Source organism: Hyalella azteca, unplaced genomic scaffold (assembly GCF_000764305.2).
Source record: "Hyalella azteca isolate HAZT.00-mixed unplaced genomic scaffold, Hazt_2.0.2 contig5196, whole genome shotgun sequence".
Lineage (NCBI taxonomy): Eukaryota > Metazoa > Arthropoda > Malacostraca > Amphipoda > Hyalellidae > Hyalella > Hyalella azteca.
Genome location: NW_025935394.1, coordinates 129040 through 152529, shown reverse-complemented (window position 1 = coordinate 152529; position 23490 = coordinate 129040). Strand labels below are relative to the sequence as shown.

The window sequence follows — 23490 nt, the reverse complement described above, 5'->3', positions numbered from 1 at the left end:
GAATTTAAACAAGATTTTATTGTAAGACAGCAGGTATTGAGTTCCTCGTGCGTGATGCTTGTCAAATCTTAAATTAACTTTTGTATTATTTTCAGTCACATTTTTCATGAGGGGTTATTTATATTCAATTGTGATCTTCCTTTTAAGCGATGGTAATAAATTGGCAAGATAAATCCACATTATTGATAAAAATAGGTCTTCAATGAAAACATCATCATAGCTTAAGATGAAAAATTATGTTGACATCCGTGGGTTTTGTAGCAGATGGAGACACTGTATTTTTTATAAAATACAGAGTTGCATTAATTAAAATAATTGAAAGTGAGCAGTCACGCATTAATCAAACTTAACAAATCCTAATTTTGAAGAGGTTGATGCAGAAGGTCAGGATTATTCATGTTGGTATTGTCATGATAATTGTTTAATGCAGAAGGTCGGGATTTATTTTATTCATGTTGGTATTGTCATGATAATTGTTTAATGCAGAAGGTCGGGATTTATTTTATTCATGTTGGTATTGTCATTATAATTGTTCACGTGTATGTCGTCACGTACCCACCACGACAATGACCATGGCATGGCCTGCCCTCCAAACACATAATAAAAAGTAGGAGCTACGAAGCAAGCCGTTGCAGACCAGAATTATTGCAATACATAGCGATCCTAACTTCGTCTCCTTATGAAGTTAACCGGTTTCTTGCACCGCTTTTTCAGAGCCTGGAACCTTGAACTCCGCTGCTCACTCTCACTGATGCCGGCCGCTTGGTCCAACTATCGTCATTATTTGGGCATCCGTGTGACCGAGTCTGATGTATAATGTGGTGCTATGTATGATTTAATGTGATGTATAAATGTAATGTGGCGCAATGTAATATTTGATGTGATGTATAATGTTGTGTAGTTTCAGTATAAACTATATTCAGTGTATACTGAATATAGTTGAATATATAGTAATGCAATGTATACTGAAGAATGTTGCATGAAAAGTGTATTGAAATTTTTTAATTTTACGCACTTATTTTAGATTCTATTGTTAAATGAATCATTATCAATTTAAATCCACAAAATTCTTAGTGTGATTTTTTAAGGTTGTTCTTGACAAACAAATTTGGGTAATAATAGTAGTATATATTATTTAGGATGCTTACCACGATATAAAGTGGTTGAAGGTTTTGAAACGTTATGAGTTGTGTCATACGAGAGGTGCAACCTAAATTTCTCTTAACAATATAACCTGAGTTTAGAAAGGAAAACGAGCAAAGCTGAATCACTATGAAGGTAAAAATTAGTGCAAGTAGATTTTTGTCTACGATTAAATAATAAAATGGATTAGAAATAATAAAATTGAGTTATAATAATAAAAGGAAGGATGCCGCAAATCAGGGGCTATAAGGAAAATCCAGTAATTTGCGGAATCTGGAAAATCGCGGTATCGGGAAATTCACGTTATCAGAAAACTTGCGATTTAAGAAATTTACTCTATCAGATATTCGCGAAAGGAAAAATTCACGAAAAATTCAGGAAATTCACGGCATCAGAATATTTGAAATATAAATGGAAATTCACGGTATCAGGTAATTCGCGGTAGAAGGTAATTTGTGGCATCAGGTAATTCAATACTATATCAGGTAATTGACGGTATCAGTATAATCACGGCATAGGTAAATTCTCTGGATCAGCATATTCGCTGTATCTGTAAATCCAAGTTTTCAGTAAATTCGCGGTTTTAGCAAATTCGCGGTATCAGGGAATTTACGGTAACCGGTAATTCACGGCATTAATGTTTTCCGCATCAAAACATCTGTAAAATCGTACCTTATTCAAAGAATAGATAACATTTTCGAATGTATACATATATAATTAACATTTTCAAACATATATTTACATAGAAAACATTTTCGAACATTTATCTCATGATACGCTTGATACTCGGCAACCGTGAATCTACTTTTGATTTTCAATAAAATATCTTCACCGCATAAATTCATTGTAATAAACGATGAAGTATAGCTATATTTGTTTAGATTTATTTTTTAAAAATTAGCTCGGACAAGATTATTTTAAGAATTTCATTGCAAAATCTACTAAATTGAAAAAAAAGACTCGTAGCTAAAATTAAATGAATTAATACCCAGCCAAGCTTTTGACCACAAATTGGTCACCTTCACCTTACGACATATCCCAGTGGAAATTTAGACGCGGCAGCTTCTGATTTGGATTACCAGAAGCTGGGGCGACTCTAAATTTTGTTAGGGATGGTATCGAATAGCATACCAAGTACGTCTACCTACGCAATATCGTGGCCTTCCCTCCTAGTCTTGCCTGGGATGAACTCGATGCGTAAGAAGGACAACCTCTTTTGCGCCACCCCGAATTCAAGGTGAAAATTCACAGAACCGTTACGGTTATTTCCAATCGTTTATCATTCGCAATACATTGTAGGTGAGCGGCGCAGTTGCGTCACAAATGCGACACATTAGCGTCACTAATGCGACACATTAGCGTCACAAATGCGACATATTAGCGTCACAAATTCAACACATTAGCGTCACATGAGCGGCGCAGTTGCGTCACAAATGCGACACATTAGCGTCACAAATTCGACACATTAGCGTCCCATGAGCGGCGCAGTTGCGTCACAAATGCGACACATTAGCGTCACATATTCAACACATTAGCGTCACAAATTCGACACATTAGCGTCACATGAGCGGCGGAGTTGCGTCACTAATGCGACACATTAGCGTCACAAATTCGACGCATTAGCGTCACATGAGCGGCTCAGTTGTGGTCACAAAAGCAAGGCAGAAGCTGAACTAGAATGGCGCAGTGGCGTCACAAAAACAACGCTGAGCGTCAAAAAACGGCGCCCTAGCGTCATAAAAGAGGCGCAGTAGCGTCATAAGCGGCGAAGTATACGTAACAAAAACGTCAGTTGCTAATCGTTTTGCAAATAAAATTTTCACACATGCAATTGCAGCACAAATTTTGCATATACAAAACAATTTGCAAATATCCAAGTCCCAGTAAACCTTCAAAGATTTATAATTTCAGTCATCATGAATATACAGTCGCCTAAAAAATTTGTAACCGCAAATTGTGCACTATTATGGAGGTTCCTGGAAGATTAGCCTCTAGCGTGGCATTGAGATACCATTGTAACAGGTAGCCTCAACTGAGGCTAGCGCTCAAGCCAGAGCAATTATTGACTGGGAAAATGCGCACTCCGCTACAGAAACTGCACGTAGAACACAAGTATGATGGATGGGAATCATTATGATTAGCGCGAACCATGTGAGACCAGACACCTGGCAAAATAAGATTTAATAATAAAACAAAGTTGATTGAAACAATTACGATATACACGAGTGATAGTCTGATTGTTCAATACTTAATGGCATTTAGCGTCTCTTATAGTGGTTATCGAATATTTTCTGACTTAGTCATTTGGGAAAATTGAAGATGGTGCATGACTAATGAACCGTTAGGTGCGTGAGAAATATGAATGTGGAGTTTGATCTTTTATCTTAAAAAATTGTGTTCGTAATTTTCAGCAGCTCGCAGACATTTTATAAATAATCATTAATTAAAATTTTTACTAAATGATTGCAATAAACTGAGAAAATAATTAACTACTACAATTATGATTGATAATAATAATATGCCGATCGCACATTTGAACTTGCCTCTCAATCCTCTCCGCGGAATTTAACGTTTGCTTCCTTTGCTCAATATGTGTACAATATTCATGTAGTGCGCTTCAGGTTTATTGCCGATTTTAATGTATTTCGTATGATTAAAAAAATAATCAGCTTGATCTGGCTAATTAAAATATTTTAAACAAAGCTTTCAAGAATGAAATGACTAATTAATTTGTCTTCTTATGGCGGATTTTTTCCCATGGACGATATCTCAGTTGGAAAGCAATGACTCAATAGCAATAAATTTACAGTTATAATTAAATCGTGGAGATCGAAGGAAGTTGTTATTAATTATCTGTTCAATTGAAAGAAGTTCAGCTTGGCTAGCGGTTTGTTTATCAGAGGCTACCGACATAACTCCTCAGATTTTTAATAAGATATCGAAGTCCCGGTCAATTTTCCCACAAATTCTACTTCAAGTCATCATAAATAAATAATATAATGCATAGCTTTGCCTTCATATTTGAGGTCAAGTTAAGAGCCACGGCTGTAATACGAAATGGCAGTGACATTGTCCAAGATCCATAAATTTTGAACCAAAGCTTCAAAATGAGCTTGAATAATTTCAATCACTTGCATTTTTTCTGGCAAGTTCTGTAACTCTCAAATGAATAAGTTTTAATTTATTGCAACTTAACAATTTTGTAACTTTCAAATGAATAATTTTTAATTTATTGTAACTTAACAATTCAAGTTTAAGCCAAACAAACCGTTCGTTATGCACCATAAACGCGTTCCGACTTGAAAATATTGTTAGCAACGGGATTTATTTTCCACTTAACTTGATGATATGCGCATTTGATGTTCTCATCAACAAAGCACGCATTTGTAGTCGCTGCGTCTCTCATATAAAATGATCAAAATGAATATGTCGACGAATCTTTGCAGTTTAAGAATATATAATTGCGCAATGATTGTGCAATTTATACTCGTACGACAAAGAGAACGCTATTTAAGGTTTATCCGAACCCCGGTAAGTCTGTCAGAAAAAAAAATATGAATGATTAAAAACAGCGTGTGTTGGGTAAAGTTCATCACTCAATTAAACCTTTTGTTTAATTTATACTTAATTGATTAATATTTTTACTATATTGTTTAATTAACCAATTTTAAATTGGTTTTATTAACCAATTTTTAAATTGGTTTTATTAACCAATTTTTAAATTGGGTAATCGTTTTGCTCATAATCTTACTTGTGACCTTCACTCTAAGTCAACGATCAAAGAATAATTAAGTTCAGCCTTGAACATTTAGCTGATACAAGGCACAGCTTATTGAATATCTGTCCATGATAAATATATGTTAAATATTTTTAATAAATATAGTAAATATTTGTCCTTGATGACAACTATTCATGATGAATTTCTTGGGACCTTATTAATTCACTAGCGGCAGCATCGCTGAAAATAGTAAAATGTCAAATGAATTACTTTACTTCTCCTTCTATTTTGCGAATTTATATCAACGCCGTAATGTAACATTTTCAACTGAATTTTACTAAGTTAAATCACACTAAGGAATGAAAATATTGCTGGACTATAATGTGAGAGTTATATTATTTCTCAATGTTAACGTTATTTGAAGTGATAATTTTCTAATGTTGTAAAGCTCAATATGGTAAAATACGAGAAAGAAATTAATGTTATGACACTAATTTTATCGGGACTTAACTCTTTTTTCTCTTTCTTCTCTGCTTTAAATAGTGCTCACCTATTATTCAATTCGCTCATTAAATTAGAATGAGCTCAATTTCGAGAAACAAAAAAGAAAAAAACATTATTAAATCTTATTATTCCTTGGGCACAAATAATTTATTAGTCCACGGAAATTACACCAATAATTTGATGTTGAAATTTGATGTTATGTTAAAACCTTGCATGGTTGCCGTGAAAAATGCTTTAATTGCTTTTCTCAGAGCATGAAACTATGAAATCTGCTATTTTTGGAGAAGAAAATTGTCGACCGTTGATACTAGGGAACAAAGTTATAAGTCTATGATATGTCTATTAAGCTGATGGCATGATATAAATGTGCACGCGTGGGTGCGGTAAACGAATCACTATTTTCCAGCCTTCTTCTTCACAGGATTTACCTTCGTAGGCACGACTGTAAAGAATAAGGCGAGGAAATCTCTATTTTCCAACCCTCGTCTTCACAGAGTTAACCTTCGCACGCATTACTAGTAATTTATTCGTCTCTCAGCTGAGCGGATGAATGCAGTAATTGACTCTTGTAATTTGGTGAGACTTAGAATTGTCAACTTTTGACTGAGCTAGATTTACTTCGGGATTTTTTTTAAATAGTGAAGTTGTTGTTTGCGTTGTTTTCTGTACTGTAGCAATTTTCTGTAACATGATACTGTTTTTGAAAAAGAACAAATTATATTCCATACAAAATATAAACTCAAACTAATAGAAGTTAAACGTAAGTAGAAGTAAGCTTCAATTTCATCGCCGTTCCATTGACAACCATGAGCAAACTCTAGAAAAATTCCAACATTTCCTTGCAGACTTAGAGGCCGGAACAGCGTCTTTGATCTGAGCCCGAGCCAAACTCTCGTTTTAAAAAGTCTTCCTATCCATACCGAAAGTTTTTTGCCGTGAAAATCTGTGAAAAGTTGAGCTGCACTCGAGTCTGCAGTCATGCTGGCAATAGTAACGTCAATTTGCACTCAGGAAACTTTCAATAGCTTCTGAAAGTACGCAAATGTTCCTGCTTTAAGGCTTGCTGGAAAATTCTTGAATATTTTTATTCGGCTCCACCAGACTCGGGCTGCTGAAGAAGGCGTTTTGTGAAGATGTTGCTGTATATTTACCAAAGACTTATATTACCAGAAGAATAAAACACATATACATTCATCAAAGTAAGTTGATAGCAATGCTGCGATAATTTAGCCGGTGCTAACTGGTTTCCGATGAAAATTATTTTCCCATTGAAAATTCTTTTGCACGTGCCTAGCATTAACGTGCTAATTAATAGAATGATCTAACAAGATTTAAACTTTAAATATTTAGTCTAAATAAATCGTAGGCAAGCATTGAAATATGCAATAAATTCAAGTTTCTCAATCCATTAAGAAAGTATGAATAATTCTAAGATATATTCATATATAAGGATTTTCTTACATTCGACATGTTTAAAAAGTAAATCGCAGTTGAAGAATTCCTTACATATAATAACTATTCTAACAAAAACTCATGTAATTTAAATCTAATAATACAAATGTAGAGGGTAACTATCCAACTTCAAATTAATACTTTTTCATTAAATAATTTTTATTGATTGATTAGATGTTGCTACTTCCTCCTTTTAAAAAAATGTGGAAATTGAATCATTTTCGTATACATGGTCTAAACTTTTATTTTTATCCCCATATTTTAATTCTAAGACATGATAGGGGATGATGGAATGATGATCAGATGATTAATTGGTTATAGACGGAGGCACGCAGGCGCAGCAGCAAGCACAAACTGAGGGTCTTTTTAGGGGGAGAATCAAGTGACTTTATGTAATAACTTGTCCGCTAAAGGGCTTTTAGCGGACTATTGATAGTATGTGACCTGGAAAGTTAAAGATTGGACGTTTTTCTCTAAAACATTGCTCGTAGAAAATCATGTAATGCAACATGATATGACCTTCTTAATAAAATTATTCTAGGTTACTTTGCTTTCCCATCAGCTTTTTGTTTACGACGACAATAAAGGCTAAATCGAAATTTTGATTATTCGTCAAATTTTAATTATTTACTTTTTTAAGTTAATGCATAGCGCATGCTATGAATGAAGTCTTCTAGATCAGAACGTAAAGCGCACTTAAACATTCGTTTCCTGAATGTCTTGTCACGAAAAAAACGTATCCTGAATGTTTGTACTCACACATTCCAATCCTAAACTTTTTTTCATAGAACATTCGTACAACTGAATGTTTTGTCCTGAAAAAATCGTATCCTGAATTTTTTCATGAATCGCTCGTATCCTGAATGTTATGTGATGAAATAATACAATCCTGAATTTTTGTTATAAAACATTCGTATCTTGAATGCTATGCCCTGGAAAATTTTATACAAAAATTTTTTTTTTTAATTGTGTCCTAAGTAGCTTTCGTCGAGTAACTTGTATAATATTGTTATCACAAAATTATCAGTGTGACAAATAAATAAGTGAAATTTCAATGAAAATATTTAGCATTTGCTCCTAAATTCGTACCTTGATGATGCCATCTTGCTGATGGTTAAATTTTATATTTTTCAGTATTTCTATGGTACATTTTGCCTAAAATTATTTATCAGTTCGAGATCTATGCCAAGATTGGAAGCTGTGGAATGAGTATACCTTGGGTTATGGCGGCTTATCTCGTTTTGGAGGGACTTCTCTCGAGCTTATGCAATGCTCCTCCCCCCTACGTCGATTAATTATTGATATAAATTTTTCTTTTAATGTGAAACGCTATTTTTATTCTGATTTTAATTACTTTCTATGTCTTATTATCAATTTCATATTTTCTTCTTTCAAGTTTTGTACCTATTTTGAATTAATAAATAGGAAAAAAGTTTACCTATTTTTACAGTAGTTATTACGTTAGTTTTTTTGTAAAAAATAGGTACACTACTGTAAAACCAATAGAGTTTTTAATTAAAACCATATTTAAGATCAGAAGTATTCCAGTGATAATTTTTTCAAACTTTATTTAAAATTAGGTGCTAATCTATTAGACTTGTCGCTACTGAGCTTAAGAAAGATGAATAATACAAGTTTTGGACTGGAAAATTTCAAGCACAAACTTAAAATTTGAAAAATTTAAATAAACTTTTTTTAAAAGTTTATTTAAATAAAATAAATAAAATTAAATTAAATTAAATAAACCGACTTTTATGCTCTAAACACTAATTTTTACACAAGAAAGCAATTACTACCTATATTATTATCCTGTTACATTATAACCTTTCATAAGCATTCTATTAGATTGCGACAAATTGTCACCATCATTCTATTTTATTACGACCAGGTAAAGATATCCAATTAGGTTACGGACGCCTAAATATCTCACATTTTTCATTACACAATTTACGGTTCCCTTTTTTTTTTTTTTTGAGGTATATTTTGTAACATACAATTTTGAGATACTTAAGATATTTCTGCAGAGATTTTCAATGCAAATTATTTTTTTCTTTTTTTAGATTCGCTTTAAATGGATTGAAATTATTTAAGACGCGACACCTGAAAAGATTAATAATACATTAATAAATTAATTTGTGGCTAGGATTGCTGGAAGTTTATCAATGGACTAGCCGACAAACGGCGTTTCCGTTTTCGAAAGAAGCTGTGCTGGAAAAAAATCCATAAATTTCTCTTGAATATTTTACCCAGTAGGCCTATATAGTAGAAAAAAACCATAGGGAAGAAAAATCTCCTTCTAAAAAGCATTTCATGAATAAAAACTTTCAGCTTCCTGAGACATGTGCATAAATTACGACGAAAAGTAAATAAACTATAAGTAGAAGTGTGTTAAATTTCGATTACAAGATTTGTAGCAGACAGACAGACAGACAGACAAGAAGTGAAGTTAAAGAGAAGTGTTGTAAAAAGAATGATAAACTCTCCCCGCCTGCAGCTAAGGCAGCAATAAGGCCCAAAGGCACGTACGAAACCCAATAATCACGAGACTTGAAACTTCAAAATTGCCGATAGCTTACTTGCTGCCGATCCCATTGACTTGAGATATATAGACATCATCGGTTATTTAACGAGACTCTCTAAGGCCAGCCGAGACACTCTCCAGCTAGCTGAGACACACTCCTGCTTGCCGAGACACTCTCCAGCTAGCNTATATAGACATCATCGGTTATTTAACGAGATCGGTCTCCAGCTAGCCGAGACACTCTCTAGCTAGCCGAGACACTCTCCAGCTAGCCGAGACACTCTCCAGCTAGCCGAGACACATTCCATCTAGCCGAGACACCCTCTTGCTAGACAAGGTACTCTCCAGCTAGCCGAAACACTCTCCAGCTAGCCAAAAAAGTCTCCAGCTAGCCAAAAAAGTCTCCAGCTAGCTGAGACACTCTCCAGCTAGCCAAGAAAGTCTCCAGCTAGCCAAAACACTCTCCAGCTAGCCGAAACACTCTCCAGCTAGCCAAAAAAGTCTCCAGCTAGCTGAGACACTCTCCAGCTAGCTGAGACACTCTCCTGCTATAGATGTATCACACTGGAGGCATCTAGTACAAATAATGAAGCCCTCATAACATCCCAAGTCTTGGCTCCAAAGCAATTTTAAATTGAGTTATTTAGTCAACTTTTAAAAATTGGCAGTCGTGAGTGGTGGTCCGAATATGACACAATTAAAAAGTAAGTAATAAAATATTTTGTGAGAGTTTAACATAAAAATCTGCTGTGTTATGTATTGTTAATTAAGAATTAGTTAATTGATATAATATCTTTATTGTAGGGGCTGAACATCTTGCAGGAGTCTATTCTGAAATCCTACAACTAAAATATCTTCAGATAAAAAATCGCCCCACATCCACCAAATTATACAATTTTCAAGTAATATAAAATTAATTAAAAAGTATCTCTCCGAAGTATCAGCTCTAAAATATTCCCATGTGTCTAGAAACTACTAATATCCAAACGTTATTTTTGACACGATTTGAAAGCACCATTTATTCGATTAAATAGTTCAACTGTTTTGAATGTGCAATTATAACATTAGGGTATACTAATAAGTGTTAGATATTCAAATCTTTCCGTGGTTTTAAATTTAATAAAAAATTATATACCCTCGGTACTACATGTCGGTGTTTTAAGACTACGTATATTACTGAGTATACACTTATTTCAACACTTGAATCTATCAATATGTTCGTTTTTCCACCGAGTAGGATTTACACATATATAACTAGTTATGTGTGGTAGGTTATTCAACATTCATTTTGCCAAGGCTTTTATAATAAGGAGTATGGACAACGTAGATTAATTCATTTGATTTAGGACTTTATAAAAAACGCAGTGCGAGTTTGGATTGGATGGAGTACTGATATATTTGAGCTGCGTGAAACTTTGCATCACACTCGAGTGATGATATCATGAAAATAAATTCTTAATTTCTTTTCTTACCTTAGTTATTTGAGTGCATGATGTCTCTGATTTAATCATGCACTATTGAAATAAGTTCCTAAACCACATCAGTACTTTATATTTAGTATGTATCACTAATGTATGTAGGAGTCGTCATTTCCTTCCATGACTTGATAAGTTGTATACCGCGTCTGCACAGCCATAATAACATATAAGTCTGGAAATTAATCATATTTTTCCATCAAATCAGTGTAACAAATTTTTCAAGTCCATGCTATCAAACTAATTTTACTCCTTATGCTGCATATTCGAGAAGGAAATGCTGTGTAATCGATGTTGCAGATCTGGAAGTCCCAAAAGAATCCAAAAATACTTTTAAATTTGCAAAAAGAAAGTTTTGCACAACGTTTTAAACGAGCTGGGATAAGATTAGTACGAAATATTGACCAGTTTCTGTTTGTGTGTGATTTTCAGTACTTATTGTTATTGGGTTCACTTATAGAATATTTTATATTAGTAATGTGAATTTGACTTGAATATTAAAATTTATGACTAAATATAGCTAAATTGCTAGGAAGAATTTGGATATATAACGGTATTAATTTATATAATTTATATATTTGGATATAACGGTATTAAATATTTAGAACGATTACATATCGAAAGTAATTGCTAGTCACTAATTCATACCCACGCACAACAGCAAGTTGATCAACAGTTCCAGCACCTGAAATATTAGTAATTTCAACAGCAAATAAATAATAAGCAAATTCACAGTTTTGGCTGTTTTGCCATCTTCTTCAGTAGTTCAAAAGTTCGTGGCAATATAAGTAGAGTATATACCGGCGATGTATGTATGTATATATTAATGTATATCCGGCGTTTTTCAATTTATTTCATTTAACTTTAAATATTACATTATGAGGCATCAAAATATTTTTTCCATTTGAAAAAACATTAGAGATCCTTATATATCAAGAATTTGCACTAATAAAGCTTCTGTGATGTGGTCTGAATCAGAAAATCTTTCGCCGGAAGCAAGAAATAAGAGCGCTATTAAATTCCTACTTTGTGGCCGGCTTCAATAACATCGTAAACAGCAGGGCGCTTTATTTAAGTTCAAGCGCTTCCAATATTGCGCTTGAGCGGCTAAGAAATCTGACCTTTTAATAATATAAAAACCAATAATTTTTCAGGATTTAAAAGTTCAACTAGTATTCAGTGTTATACCGGATATCAAAGGATGAGTGTGATAACCGCCTTCGTAATTTTCCGTGAGTTTACATGAAAACCGCCGCTTTTTAAGAGATCTATGTAGAAATAAAGAGCACGAGAATCGATCATCTTTGTCTAGTAGTGACTTGACCTTCTCCCAACTATACTTCGCTCGTGCAAGAAAATTTGTTTCGCACTTGCAAATTTCCACTTGCAAATTTCCACGCCTTTTAATTATACCCCACGCTACTCATCGTTTGTGTTATTTACTTTTAACATATATTGGGAGAGTTTGATATTGCGTTAACGTTTGTTTCTCAATCGTTGAGGACAATAGGATACTGTTGATTGTCCAACAGAGTGCTTTTGGGCTACCTGTAACGTAATTCCTTCCCATTATTCTAATGATTGATCGTCCGCTAAGTCATTTTCGTACGCCAAATTTCGTGCTCTCATTCGCGACAACGTTCAGTGTGTTTTTGCGCTAGACTAATTCACTTCTAATTTCGCGTTTTTTTGTTTTAAAATGACTTATAAACTAAAGAAACTCTCCCTTTGTATTGCTAAAAACTGTCCTGAAAACCCGCGTCGTTTTAACAATACAGTATAATGTCAAATGAATGTTATGAACTCCTGCTGCGTAACTGAATCCTTACTAAACAATTAAAGCCTTATTAAAAATTACATCCGAGGTGCGTAGATCGCTTGTTGAAAACCAGTTAATTAATTAACATTAGCCTACGCTGCTAGTTTACTTACCTAAGTAATTATTTAAACTGGCGACAAAGTCACAGATTGGACTTTAAGTTGTTTGTAACTTTGAAAAAGAAAAAAAAAGTATTTGAATAATAAAATTGCTTGATGAGGAAAAGATCCACACAAACGAGTGCTATATAGATGATGATTATATAGTTTAATCAAAAATACAAATGTTTAAGGGTTGAAGAGACTAACTTTAAAAAACCTAAAACTTATTTTGTCGTATTTTCAGATTTTTGGGAAATCCTGGCGCAAGCATCAACATTGCGTTCGCAGCACGTGCTGTGGGTGAAAAAGTGTGTCACTATAAGATATATATATATACATATTGTATATATTATATATATTATAAATATATATATTAGTTAATATTACACTTTATGTATGACTAATTCATTTTTTTCTGAGCGCAGGCATGCCTGCGCTGGAATACCGAGGAAAATCTCACCCTTCAGTAACCTGTGCCCTAAGCAGTCGTAAAATTTAAAGGGCAGGTTAACTAAATATTGAAAGATTTAAAATTTGTAGCACTTTAACGCCTATGCCGGCAAAACTGAGTCATTATGACCCACAGACAGACTAAAAGTTCCTCAATATTTGGACAAAGTTATACTTATTTCTCTGAGTGAGGGATCGGTAGCCCTATATTCAGAATATCAACTTCTACCTGACATAAAATTTTCCACCGTCTTAGAGTTGGCCAACCAAGGAACATATGTTGGCTAACTAAAATTACACCAAAATTTGTAACAGTCAGTTCTACGCAGCGCGTGAAACTGGATCATAATTAACATGGCTTGAAAATATGTTTACCGGCGATATAAATATTTTCAGTATAAACTTATTTATTTTTTAACAGATGACCAAAAAATCAATCAGTTTTCAATCTTAATCACATCATTGAAGATTTTGAAAATAATAATATGAATATTAATATTTTTTATTTGGTTTTATTCTCAGTTTCAAATTTTATTGATCACTCGTTCAACGCGAAGTCTTTGGCTCGTTCATTAAAAATTCTGTTATAATTCCTTCACTCAATTATCAGCGAAATAAATGTAGTTTATCACTGGGTTATAGCTCCTATAACTTGTTATAGTTAGAAAATCGAGTTACTTCCATTTCATAATCAACTATAAAGTTTTATTACAGGATGCAGGCGGTAATGTAAATGGCGCCCTGCTCCAGAATGAAATTATACGTATATTAAATTAAATATTGAAATATTTGGTGTAATTGAGATGAAATTGTCCACAACAATGTTTGAGATACGCAGAGTATTTAAAACTGCAGTGCAACATCGACCGGCGCAACACTTGAATAAAAAAATATCGAACTTAAGTGAGGTGTACCGTTTATCGAACAGCATCAAACAGCAGACGGTTAATGGATGAAATATCCGGCTTGAATGACGCTTCGTGTCTCGGCTACGCTCAAAGTACTTCCAGTGAGATAAAACGTAATTAAATCGGTTGTTATAAGCTGAGATTATCGCATATGAATTACAATACTTCCTGCGCAACTACCATGATGCAGCTATGTGGAAATGTTCAGCAATACCTTGATGCAAATCATAATGATAATAATAATGAAATGAACAATATGTGTCACAAAAATTATTCAAGATATTTGGTAAGACGGCAATCAAAATTCTACGACATATCCATGCACGCGCATGCACAACAACATATTTTGAAGTTTAAACAGTTTCATGAATACAAGTATAATCGACTATACGACAGTCGATTATACTTGTAGGGGTGAAAAGGATTAAATAACGTAAAAAATACTGCTAAAACATTTCTAGCGACTAAAATTTCAATGTGTACGATCGAATTTTACGAATAAACTTAGTTCACTTCTGGTCTATCACTATCTTGTCACTCATGAGGGAATTTACCGTTCAACATTCATTTTTGCTGCGGGTCCATGAAGGAAATGTGTATATTTTAGATGTCAGGCTATACGTTTTTCCATCCCGTCAGTTCAATTAGTCAACGCATTCGTAATATTCTAACGCTCATTCAAAACACCGTTAATCTACCCTTACAATAAGTGATTGATTTACTCTGATGGAGACCGTCAACGATATGGATGTGCAATGCAAGTCCTTACACGCCAATCTCAAAACAAACTACAATGTAGCATTTTCGAATTTGATTTCGTACATTTTCTTGAATCAAAGTGACATGACATTAAGTATTTTTCGGTTTGGAGTTACGTTTGTTATAGCTTTTTGAATTTGATCTGTATGGTTTTTCCATGTACAAAAGGTGAGCAATCTAAAATATGAATAATTTTTGGACGTTGAATCAAGTTAAGTGCTCTGTGGATAAGGTCATCAGCCGGTGAAAATACTTCGTTAATTCAAAGATTCAATGGATGCCCAGGAATCACTCAGGAATAACCAGTAAAGACATGTTCAAAGACACTTTCTGCCTTCTCTGATATCGAACAAGTGAAAGCATGATTGCGAAAATTGGCGCCATGTTTGAAAGGTTAATTGATTGTTGTATTATGTTACGGAAATGACTCGAAACTATTCGCGCAACAGTATTACAAATCATCAGACATTGCTGAAAGGAAATAATATGGAGCGAAGGAGAGAAACACGAGAAAAATGTTATTGAGTCATACTTCATACGCTGAAATTAAAGTGACAGGAGGTAATACAATCACAAGAGAATGACTAGCAGCTACAATGAAAATAAAAACTGCGATGACGACAGCCAGAGAGAGAGTCTTTTAACGGGAAATAATTTCACACATTTCCCGATAGCGACGTTCATCGTTTTTTTTTCTTGCGGAAAAGCCGCAACTTCCTTCAAAATTATTGCTGAAAGTATTGTAACTTCTATTAAATTTCTTTCCTGAATTACTATTACATAACACAAATTTAGAGCTCGATGTGGTGTAACTTTCCTCAATGACATCGCTTGACTATCGCCTCTTGTATCAAATTGATTGCAATACAGTAAATTTCAAGTACATTGTGAAAAATGCGGAAAATTAAACCAAAATAGCGTTGAGAGTACAGTAACTTTTTCAGAATTATGTGCTGTTAAATTCGTGTAACGGACTGGAGAAGTTTTGTCTCCTACTTCAAATTCAGCTCAGGAAGTGAAGAAGCTCACCTCAGTCAAATTCCAGTGAGATATACGCAGAGTATCATGATCGGCTGACAGATCGAAGCTTGCGTAATTTTCGAAAACCAAGAGAACTTTAATAGGTTATTTCAACATGGATGCCGTACAATAACCATTAGTATAAGTTTCAAGTTAGCACGATTAATTTCACAAAATAATAATAAATTTCAATGCACAATTGAACTAATCTGATACGATAAGTGATGGAATCACTCGTTTTTCAATAAGTTGAGTTGATGAATAAACTTAAGATACTAGAAATCGGAACCGTGATGTGATCAAAGTTTATAAAAATATAAATATTTTAATGTGGAATGCGTTTATACTCGTTGAGTCTCAGTTCCTGTATCTTGCTGGCATCTTTTATAATGAAGCAATGACTCTCACGAGAGAGAATTTTCCCTTCAAATATGCAGGATGTGTTGGCTTTTTTTATATCATTTGCATATATTTTTGTTTTATAACCATAATAAATCTTGAACGCACCGGATTGCAGGAATAATTTCCTCCTCGTGTGGAGAAATCATATCAGTGCAATTTATATGTATAATGTTCGGCGTTTGTGGAAAAGGGGAAAGGGCTTTTTGTAGATCAGAAGTTTATGGAATTAAAAACATTATTGTGCGTACTATAGTATCATTATTATTATCAACATGAATATCGTTATTTTCATTATTATTAGCATTAATATTACTATTACTTGTAAATATATAGTATTAATATTATTATTATCATTATCCCTACTACTTTCTACTGCTGCAACTACTACTATACTACTTCTACAATAATTCTTCTTTTATAATTTTTCAAGTCAATTTCAAATCAAACATTTGAAAAATCTCACGTTTGTTACAATTGCAGGTTATAATAAAAGTAAATGTTCACAATTTTGTCCACAAGCCTATATTCGCTAAATTACTTTGTTTGCATATATGAATTAATATGTTCATACTGAAAATTCAAATTCAAATTTTATGCATTGTGCATACTTTCTTTGCATCACGTAAATTATAAGCTGTCTGTCTTCGAATATTTTTTCCCTTAGTATATTATTTAGTTTCCTTTGTTTTTCTTTAGTATGTATTTTTCTTTAGTATATTTTATAAGCTGGGATACGTGGAATATCAATGATTATGTTATTTATATGTATGGCATCACCTCCTACGCCTTGTGTGCTCCAACTCTGAACTTCTTTTCAAAGCTCAACTATAATTATTTTATCAAGAAAAAGATTGTATCCCGAGTAATTATTTTATAGAGAATAAGTATTTTATTTTGTGTAATTATTTCCTCGTGGTAAAAGGAAACTCTGAAGTTGGTGTAGCCGGCATAATTCTAGTAGATTATTGTAGTCAAAAGTTTGGAAATCCTGTAGTTCCCTTTTCTAGAGGGATCATAATTTTCTGATATTTTCGGGTGTTCTTGCCTAGATAAAAATTTAGATTTTTTTCATGAATCAATGTATAATTTACAGTCTTGCTGAAATTCGTACATTATTAATAATCTGAAAAAAAACAAAGATTAGTGAAATATTGCATCTTAACGCTAAAATTATTGCTACACCATACACATGCAATAAAACACTACACGTGCAGGCTTGACAAATTTATTTATTACATTAGCGTGGATATATTGTTCATGTTAAACCTGGGAGTGAAAGGTGCTTAGTCACCGTGCGATTTTAAAAACTAAAATTTCAATTTTTGTTCGTTTTAGTCCCTGAAGTACAACGTTAATTCGTTGTCACTGTGTGAACTTACCAATACAATTTTTCATTAGTATTAGTTTTAGCTCGGAAGTAAATATGTGTTTGCAACATGTTATTTGATCGAAAAGAATCTTTGCTATTATTTTTTTGTCGCTGAATTAAAAAGTGCGTTGTCACCGTGGAAATCTTTTGCATACATTTTTCTTACGTGTCAGAATTTCTCAAGCGTTCAAAAAGGAAATATTGACTATTCAACGTGGAATGCTTCTTTCCTAAATAACTGATACGAAATAAAATGCGCAGGAAAAGGTCTCTTCGGAGACTTGAAATTTTTCGAGTGATAACTATTTAGGATCGTCCTCTCTGATGTAAACGAAGATTCTTTTTAATATTTCTTAAGTATTTCTGGACTTTGGGAAGTTTTTCCTAAGAGTCTGAAGGGCACGTCGAAAGAAAAAAAAACCTGCAACCGCATAAAGTCTGCGCAGGCAAATTTTATCATAATTTTATGATTATGTGCTTATCCCATGATGATGACATACTGTCTTATGAAATTCAAATATTTCGGTCCGGTGTTTTAAAATATTTACCTCCTGAAGTCACAAGAATTAATATTAATGGAAGTGTGGTTTAATCCATGTCGAATTACATGTCCTTCTCAAGCAGGAAGCATCTTCGTTCAATAAAAATTTCCACATAAATTTGTGCGATGAGTCTGGCACCTCTTCGGAAAGCGGGATTGTTTAAAACACGTTCTGGTGGACTCATTAATTTAATGAAACAAGTCACACTCGTAATCATTGCTGTCCATATCAGCAGTGAGCGAAGGGAAACTGACACGTTCAGAGTGAAAATGACTCGGCATCAAGAATGAGGGATGAAAGTTGTGGTGTTATGGGAGCCTAAGGCTTGGTTAACCGAAGACAATAACAAAAACTTGGCCATTGCAAAGCTCAACAAAATTGAAAACAAAGTACACATATAAAAATCAACAACACATAAAATAAAAAATAGGACTATTGACTTGAGCTGATTTTAGGCATAGCTGGAACCGACGCCTAAGCTTGACCCTCCAATGGATGATCCCAGACCGACCCCGCTGCTGAGGCCACCCAAGGATGATCCATAGCCTCCGCTGAGGCCACCAATGGATGATCCCAGTCCAATTCCGCTGCTGAGGCCACCCAGGGATGATCCATAGCCACCACTGAATCCACCCAGGGATGATCCCAGGCCAATTCCGCTGCTGAGGCCACCGAAGGACGATCCATAGCCGCCGCCGAGGCCGACACCGGTGCCCAGAGTTGACCCCAGGCCAATGCCACTGCTGAATCCGCCTCCGTATCCAGTGGAAAGCCCTGTGGAAAGGCCGCCATAACCACCAGAAAGACCACCGATACCACCGAGGCCGTATCCAGTGCTAAGTCCACCACCGTAGCCACCCCCTAAACCAGTGCCGAGTCCAATGCCTCCACCGTATCCTCCGAGGCCACCACCATATCCACCTCCGTATCCACCAAGGCCGTAGCCTCCGCCGTATCCACCTCCGTATCCGCCGAGACCGTAACCACCTCCGTATCCGCCGAGGCCGTACCCTCCGCCGTATCCACCTCCGTATCCGCCGAGACCGTATCCACCTCCGTATCCACCTCCGTATCCGTAGTCACCGTACCCGTAGCTTGGTTGCGGCACGTAGATGGGCTGCACGATGATGTAGCTACCACCACCACGGTAGCCGCCGCCCTTACCGCCACCACCACCCTTTCCACCACCAAAACCACCGCCACCGCCGCCGGGGGTGGGCGCCGCCGCTGCTGTGGCAACCAGTGCCAGTAAGCAGGCACACGCGACCTGACGGGGAGAAAATTTTGTGATGAGTAAAGAGTTCTTAAGAGTTTAAGAAGAGAGTTCTTAAGAGAGAGTTCTTAAGAGAGAGTTCTTAAGAGTCCCCTTCTTAAGAGTTCTTAAAGCCGGCTGTCAATGACGGTTAAAGTTCGTCTAAAGGCAACTTACGTTAGTCAACTGCTTAGTGAAGTTAGGATAATAGACATACGTTTTATCGAACAGACATTTGACTTTAGCGAATAGACAACTGGCCTTAGTCTAGTGGCAGGCAAGTTATTCAACTGAAAACTGAAATTCGATAACGAAAGCGCATCTTTAGTTTAGTCAACACACAATGGTACAGATTAAAAAATTGTCCTGCTCCCTTCCTGAGTTGGCTTCTGTCAATTCAATTAAGCCCTACTAAGTCAAAAGTCGGGGTCATAACCAAAAATTCGCTACAGCAAAATATAAAATTACATTGTTCATAAGTTGTAAGACATATGCAGTCACGTTTTATCGGTGGGGCAAGTGAAACGACCATATTTAACCATTCAACTATATCTAACCATTTAACCATAACCCTAAAAAAATTAAGGCTCGTGAACGACTCTGTAACAGGTGCAGCCTGGTAGTCGGGGAGCACGTAAATCAGCCGCTCTATAACCGCTTCGGCTTCAGGTTCGCAGGGCAGCTTTTGGGCTGCTTGCAGGCTCGGTATGACTCGGCTCGGCCAACCCTTGTCATACTCTCAGGCGACTGTAATGTCGGTAAAGAGATTCTGACCAGACACTGACTTCGATCGGGTGGCCAAGCAGACCCAAAATAACTTAGTGCCGAGTGTACCGACTATTCGGCCGATGCCTATAGGCATCGGCCTCTGCCTATAGGCATGCCTATAGGCGATGCCTATAGGCATGCTCTAATATTATATGAAATTCGGGGAACACCTATAGGTGTTCCCCGAATTTCATATAATATTAGAGCATTAAAGGGAAGACAACTCGAGAAGAGAGCCAAATTGCATTAAATATCAACAAAGATAACTGACGATTTTTCTCAGTTTTCTCAGATACTCAAAACTTTTCTGAAACTTATTTTTCCTCGCTGTCATACTGATATAATCAGAAAAAGGATAATTTATTACATCGATTCGATTCAAACACGTCGGTAAATTGACGCATTATAGCTCTTGTTCAATAATAGTTGATAGCAAAGTTTACTGCAAACGCTGAAAATGCCGATAAAATGTCCTGAAAGGATATTAAAAGATTAAAAGTAATAACTGCAATGCTTCGCAGGAAGGAAAATTGTTGTAATTTCTGCGAAAAATTACTATCGAATTGAGATCAGAATAAAAATGAGTGTTGATCAGACTAAAGATAATTTATTGTGACAAAGTGGTGAAAGTAATGTCGAGTAAACAACCTCTGGCCAGTCGCCGATCATGGAAATGGCAGAATTTTTACACCTTGTTAGGTCTCAAACCCCCTGCTCGCTGCTATTTATATGCTGATATTTTTACTGAAACATAAAAATTTTTGTTACCTAATAATCGCTGTGTATATAATAGGCTATAAACTATTAATAATGTCCTGCTCGAAGTAAAACATCGATCTATGCGGACACACACTATACGATGTTCTATTTTTCTGAATTAGTTTTCATTTCGCAGTCTTTCTTGTTTCCGAGCGAAATCTCAGTTAATGAGTCACCAACTTGTAAATTTCAATCTTTTAAAGAGCTCTCATATCAACCTGGCAGTATAATTTTATAATAACCATGAATTACTCAGTTATGCAAAAAAAATTTATCAGTCATCGTACCTAAAAACTTTTTGCCTACAGGCTCTTCTTCAAGCAGCTTAGACTTCAAGAAAGCTCGGACAAAAACTTGAACGTTTTCAGGCAAACTTTCAAAGCTTCCGGCATGCTGCTCTGATATTTTATGTTGCTCTAAAGTTTCATTTTGCCCTATTAGATTTCTATTGCGTAGTTAGAAATAAGCTTGTCATGCATTCTTTAATTGAAACTTTGTTTATAACAGTTATAAGGTCAAGTTTGACTTGATTAAAGTAAATTCTATACGTTGCAAGAAACTCAGTTCATTTAAAACTACGTTATCCTGAGTAAACTCAGTTAATTTGAAAACTACGTTACCCTTAGTATTGGTTTTGCCTAGTATCGTCCAACAGGTATTTCATTATTTAATTTTAATTGATTACGCTTCCGGTTATATTCTATTTTGATTGTCTTGGTAAAATATTGAAGCTTTCATAAAGTTTCCGTTACTTTCACTGTTCTAGTTAAATGTTTCACTTTCATTGAGGATCACTTCACTTGTCAGCCTTATTCTATCTTGTTACTCACGAGGTTCATATTGAGAGTGCAGATGAGGATCTAGGTTATGTGTGAGTGTGACGGAGCACGGGACTCAACTGGTGGTTGGTGGCTGTCTTGCCCTGCTTTTATATGCCTCGCTTCTTACCCGGCTACAATCTTTTCGAGTTGCCGCCCCTTCTACGGCACAATGGCAATCCGGACAAAAAACATAAGACCGAATATTGGGCACTTGAAGCTCTAATGTCTCCCTAAATAATGACTTTCGATAATCGTCAGATTCACTGTCACAAACTGGATAGACTAGTATAGGTTACAAAACAACTGCATGTTTAAAAGAGCAACATTAAAATAGAAGTATAGAATTGTCCAACTTATTTATTCTAAATCAGTGTCGGAAAGTGTACATGGTTGATAATATTTGATAATGAAAAGAGGTATACATTGTTGAAAAATTGAATGAAGGCGGTTCATCATTATTTCAAAGAAATCCTTCTAACTTAATGAAAATGTTGTGAGAAATTCATTATCAAACAAACGCTTCTAAAGGAAATTTGGTTAATTTATTGGTTCAATCTCCGGAAAATTCTAAATTATAATTGTTCCAAATAAAAATTAAACTCAATATGTGAAACTTTAAAACATTCGATTAACTACGAAGTGTATTTTACTAATCGTCAGTTAATTTTTCATTTCTGGATGAAAATCATTTCCAATTCAACGACGATGCAAGGGCAGAGAAAATTAAATTTAAACTGCCATTCAGCAAAGGCTGTGTATGGGAAAAACTTGTAAATTTAAAAGATTTACAAAAATTGAACATTAAATAGCTTCAAAGTTTCCCGTAAAATTTGTAACTGAATGAGAAAGTTATTCGAATTTCTTCCGGTCACGAAGACAGAATCGTGAGGCATTATACCCCAATTTAATTTCAATTTTATTCTTTCCCGAGCATTTGGCCGATTTTTAACGTCAATAAAAATTCCAATTCATTATTAAAACCTTATTCAGGCTGGAAATGGTTTTCATCTGTGAATATTTTGACAAGAATTAATTTCCCTATATTAAATTTTATAAGGAGTTGAGAACAATAATATCCCATCAAAGGCCATCCTTTTCCTTTAATATCCTGCATGCATTAAAATGAATTCTCTACAATGCATATGTATAACTTTTGCCCTGTTTTTTGTATCTCGAGTTAATTTAAAAATCTCTAAAGATAGTTTAAAGATCGCAATCAGTACGAAACGATAGACTTTTATTGAGAAAAAAATTTTCGGTGTATGAAAATTCTCACGATCATTTTTATTCATTTATTTTTTTATATTTATCTATTTGTTCATTCGTTTATTATATATTTATTTATGTATTTATTCATTTTTTGTTGAGTTTGCGAGGGGCAATATTGCCGCCCTTGGGCGCCTCCCCAAGAATTTGGGTGTCGTTAGAAAGTAAGGCCACGTGTATCGGGCGGGGACTTGGTCTTGTTAAGAATTTCGTAGGTTATGATGAAGTAATTCCATTACTCATAGGGGAAGAATGAATGCGGAAGGAATGAATGGAAGCCCGATCTATATTGTAAAATGTTAGTTTGAAGGATTATTTATTTAATTAGAGAAAATAATTCATATTATTATTATTGGGATCACATTACGGGAATGATGGGATTAATATTACAAAATTGCACGTGAAATTAACAAACGCGTGTAACTTAGGGTTCCCCAGCTA

General features: G+C 34.9%; 1 protein-coding gene across 2 annotated transcripts; it reads right to left on the bottom strand.

Moving 5' to 3' along the window:
* Positions 1-18355: 18355 nt before the first annotated feature.
* LOC108680587 (glycine-rich cell wall structural protein 2-like) lies at positions 18356-21875 on the bottom strand. 2 transcript variants are annotated; one of them, XM_018169461.2, is made up of 3 exons: positions 21793-21875; positions 18817-19450; positions 18356-18783 (listed from the first exon to the last, which is right to left on the bottom strand). In XM_018169461.2, exons 1-3 carry the CDS (start codon positions 21799-21801, stop codon positions 18635-18637), a joined length of 792 nt encoding a protein of 263 aa, XP_018024950.1. In that variant the 5' UTR covers positions 21802-21875; the 3' UTR covers positions 18356-18634. The 2 variants fall into 2 exon arrangements, with proteins under 2 accessions (XP_018024950.1, XP_018024949.1); XM_018169460.2 differs by having other exon boundaries at positions 18356-19450.
* Positions 21876-23490: the final 1615 nt, after the last annotated feature.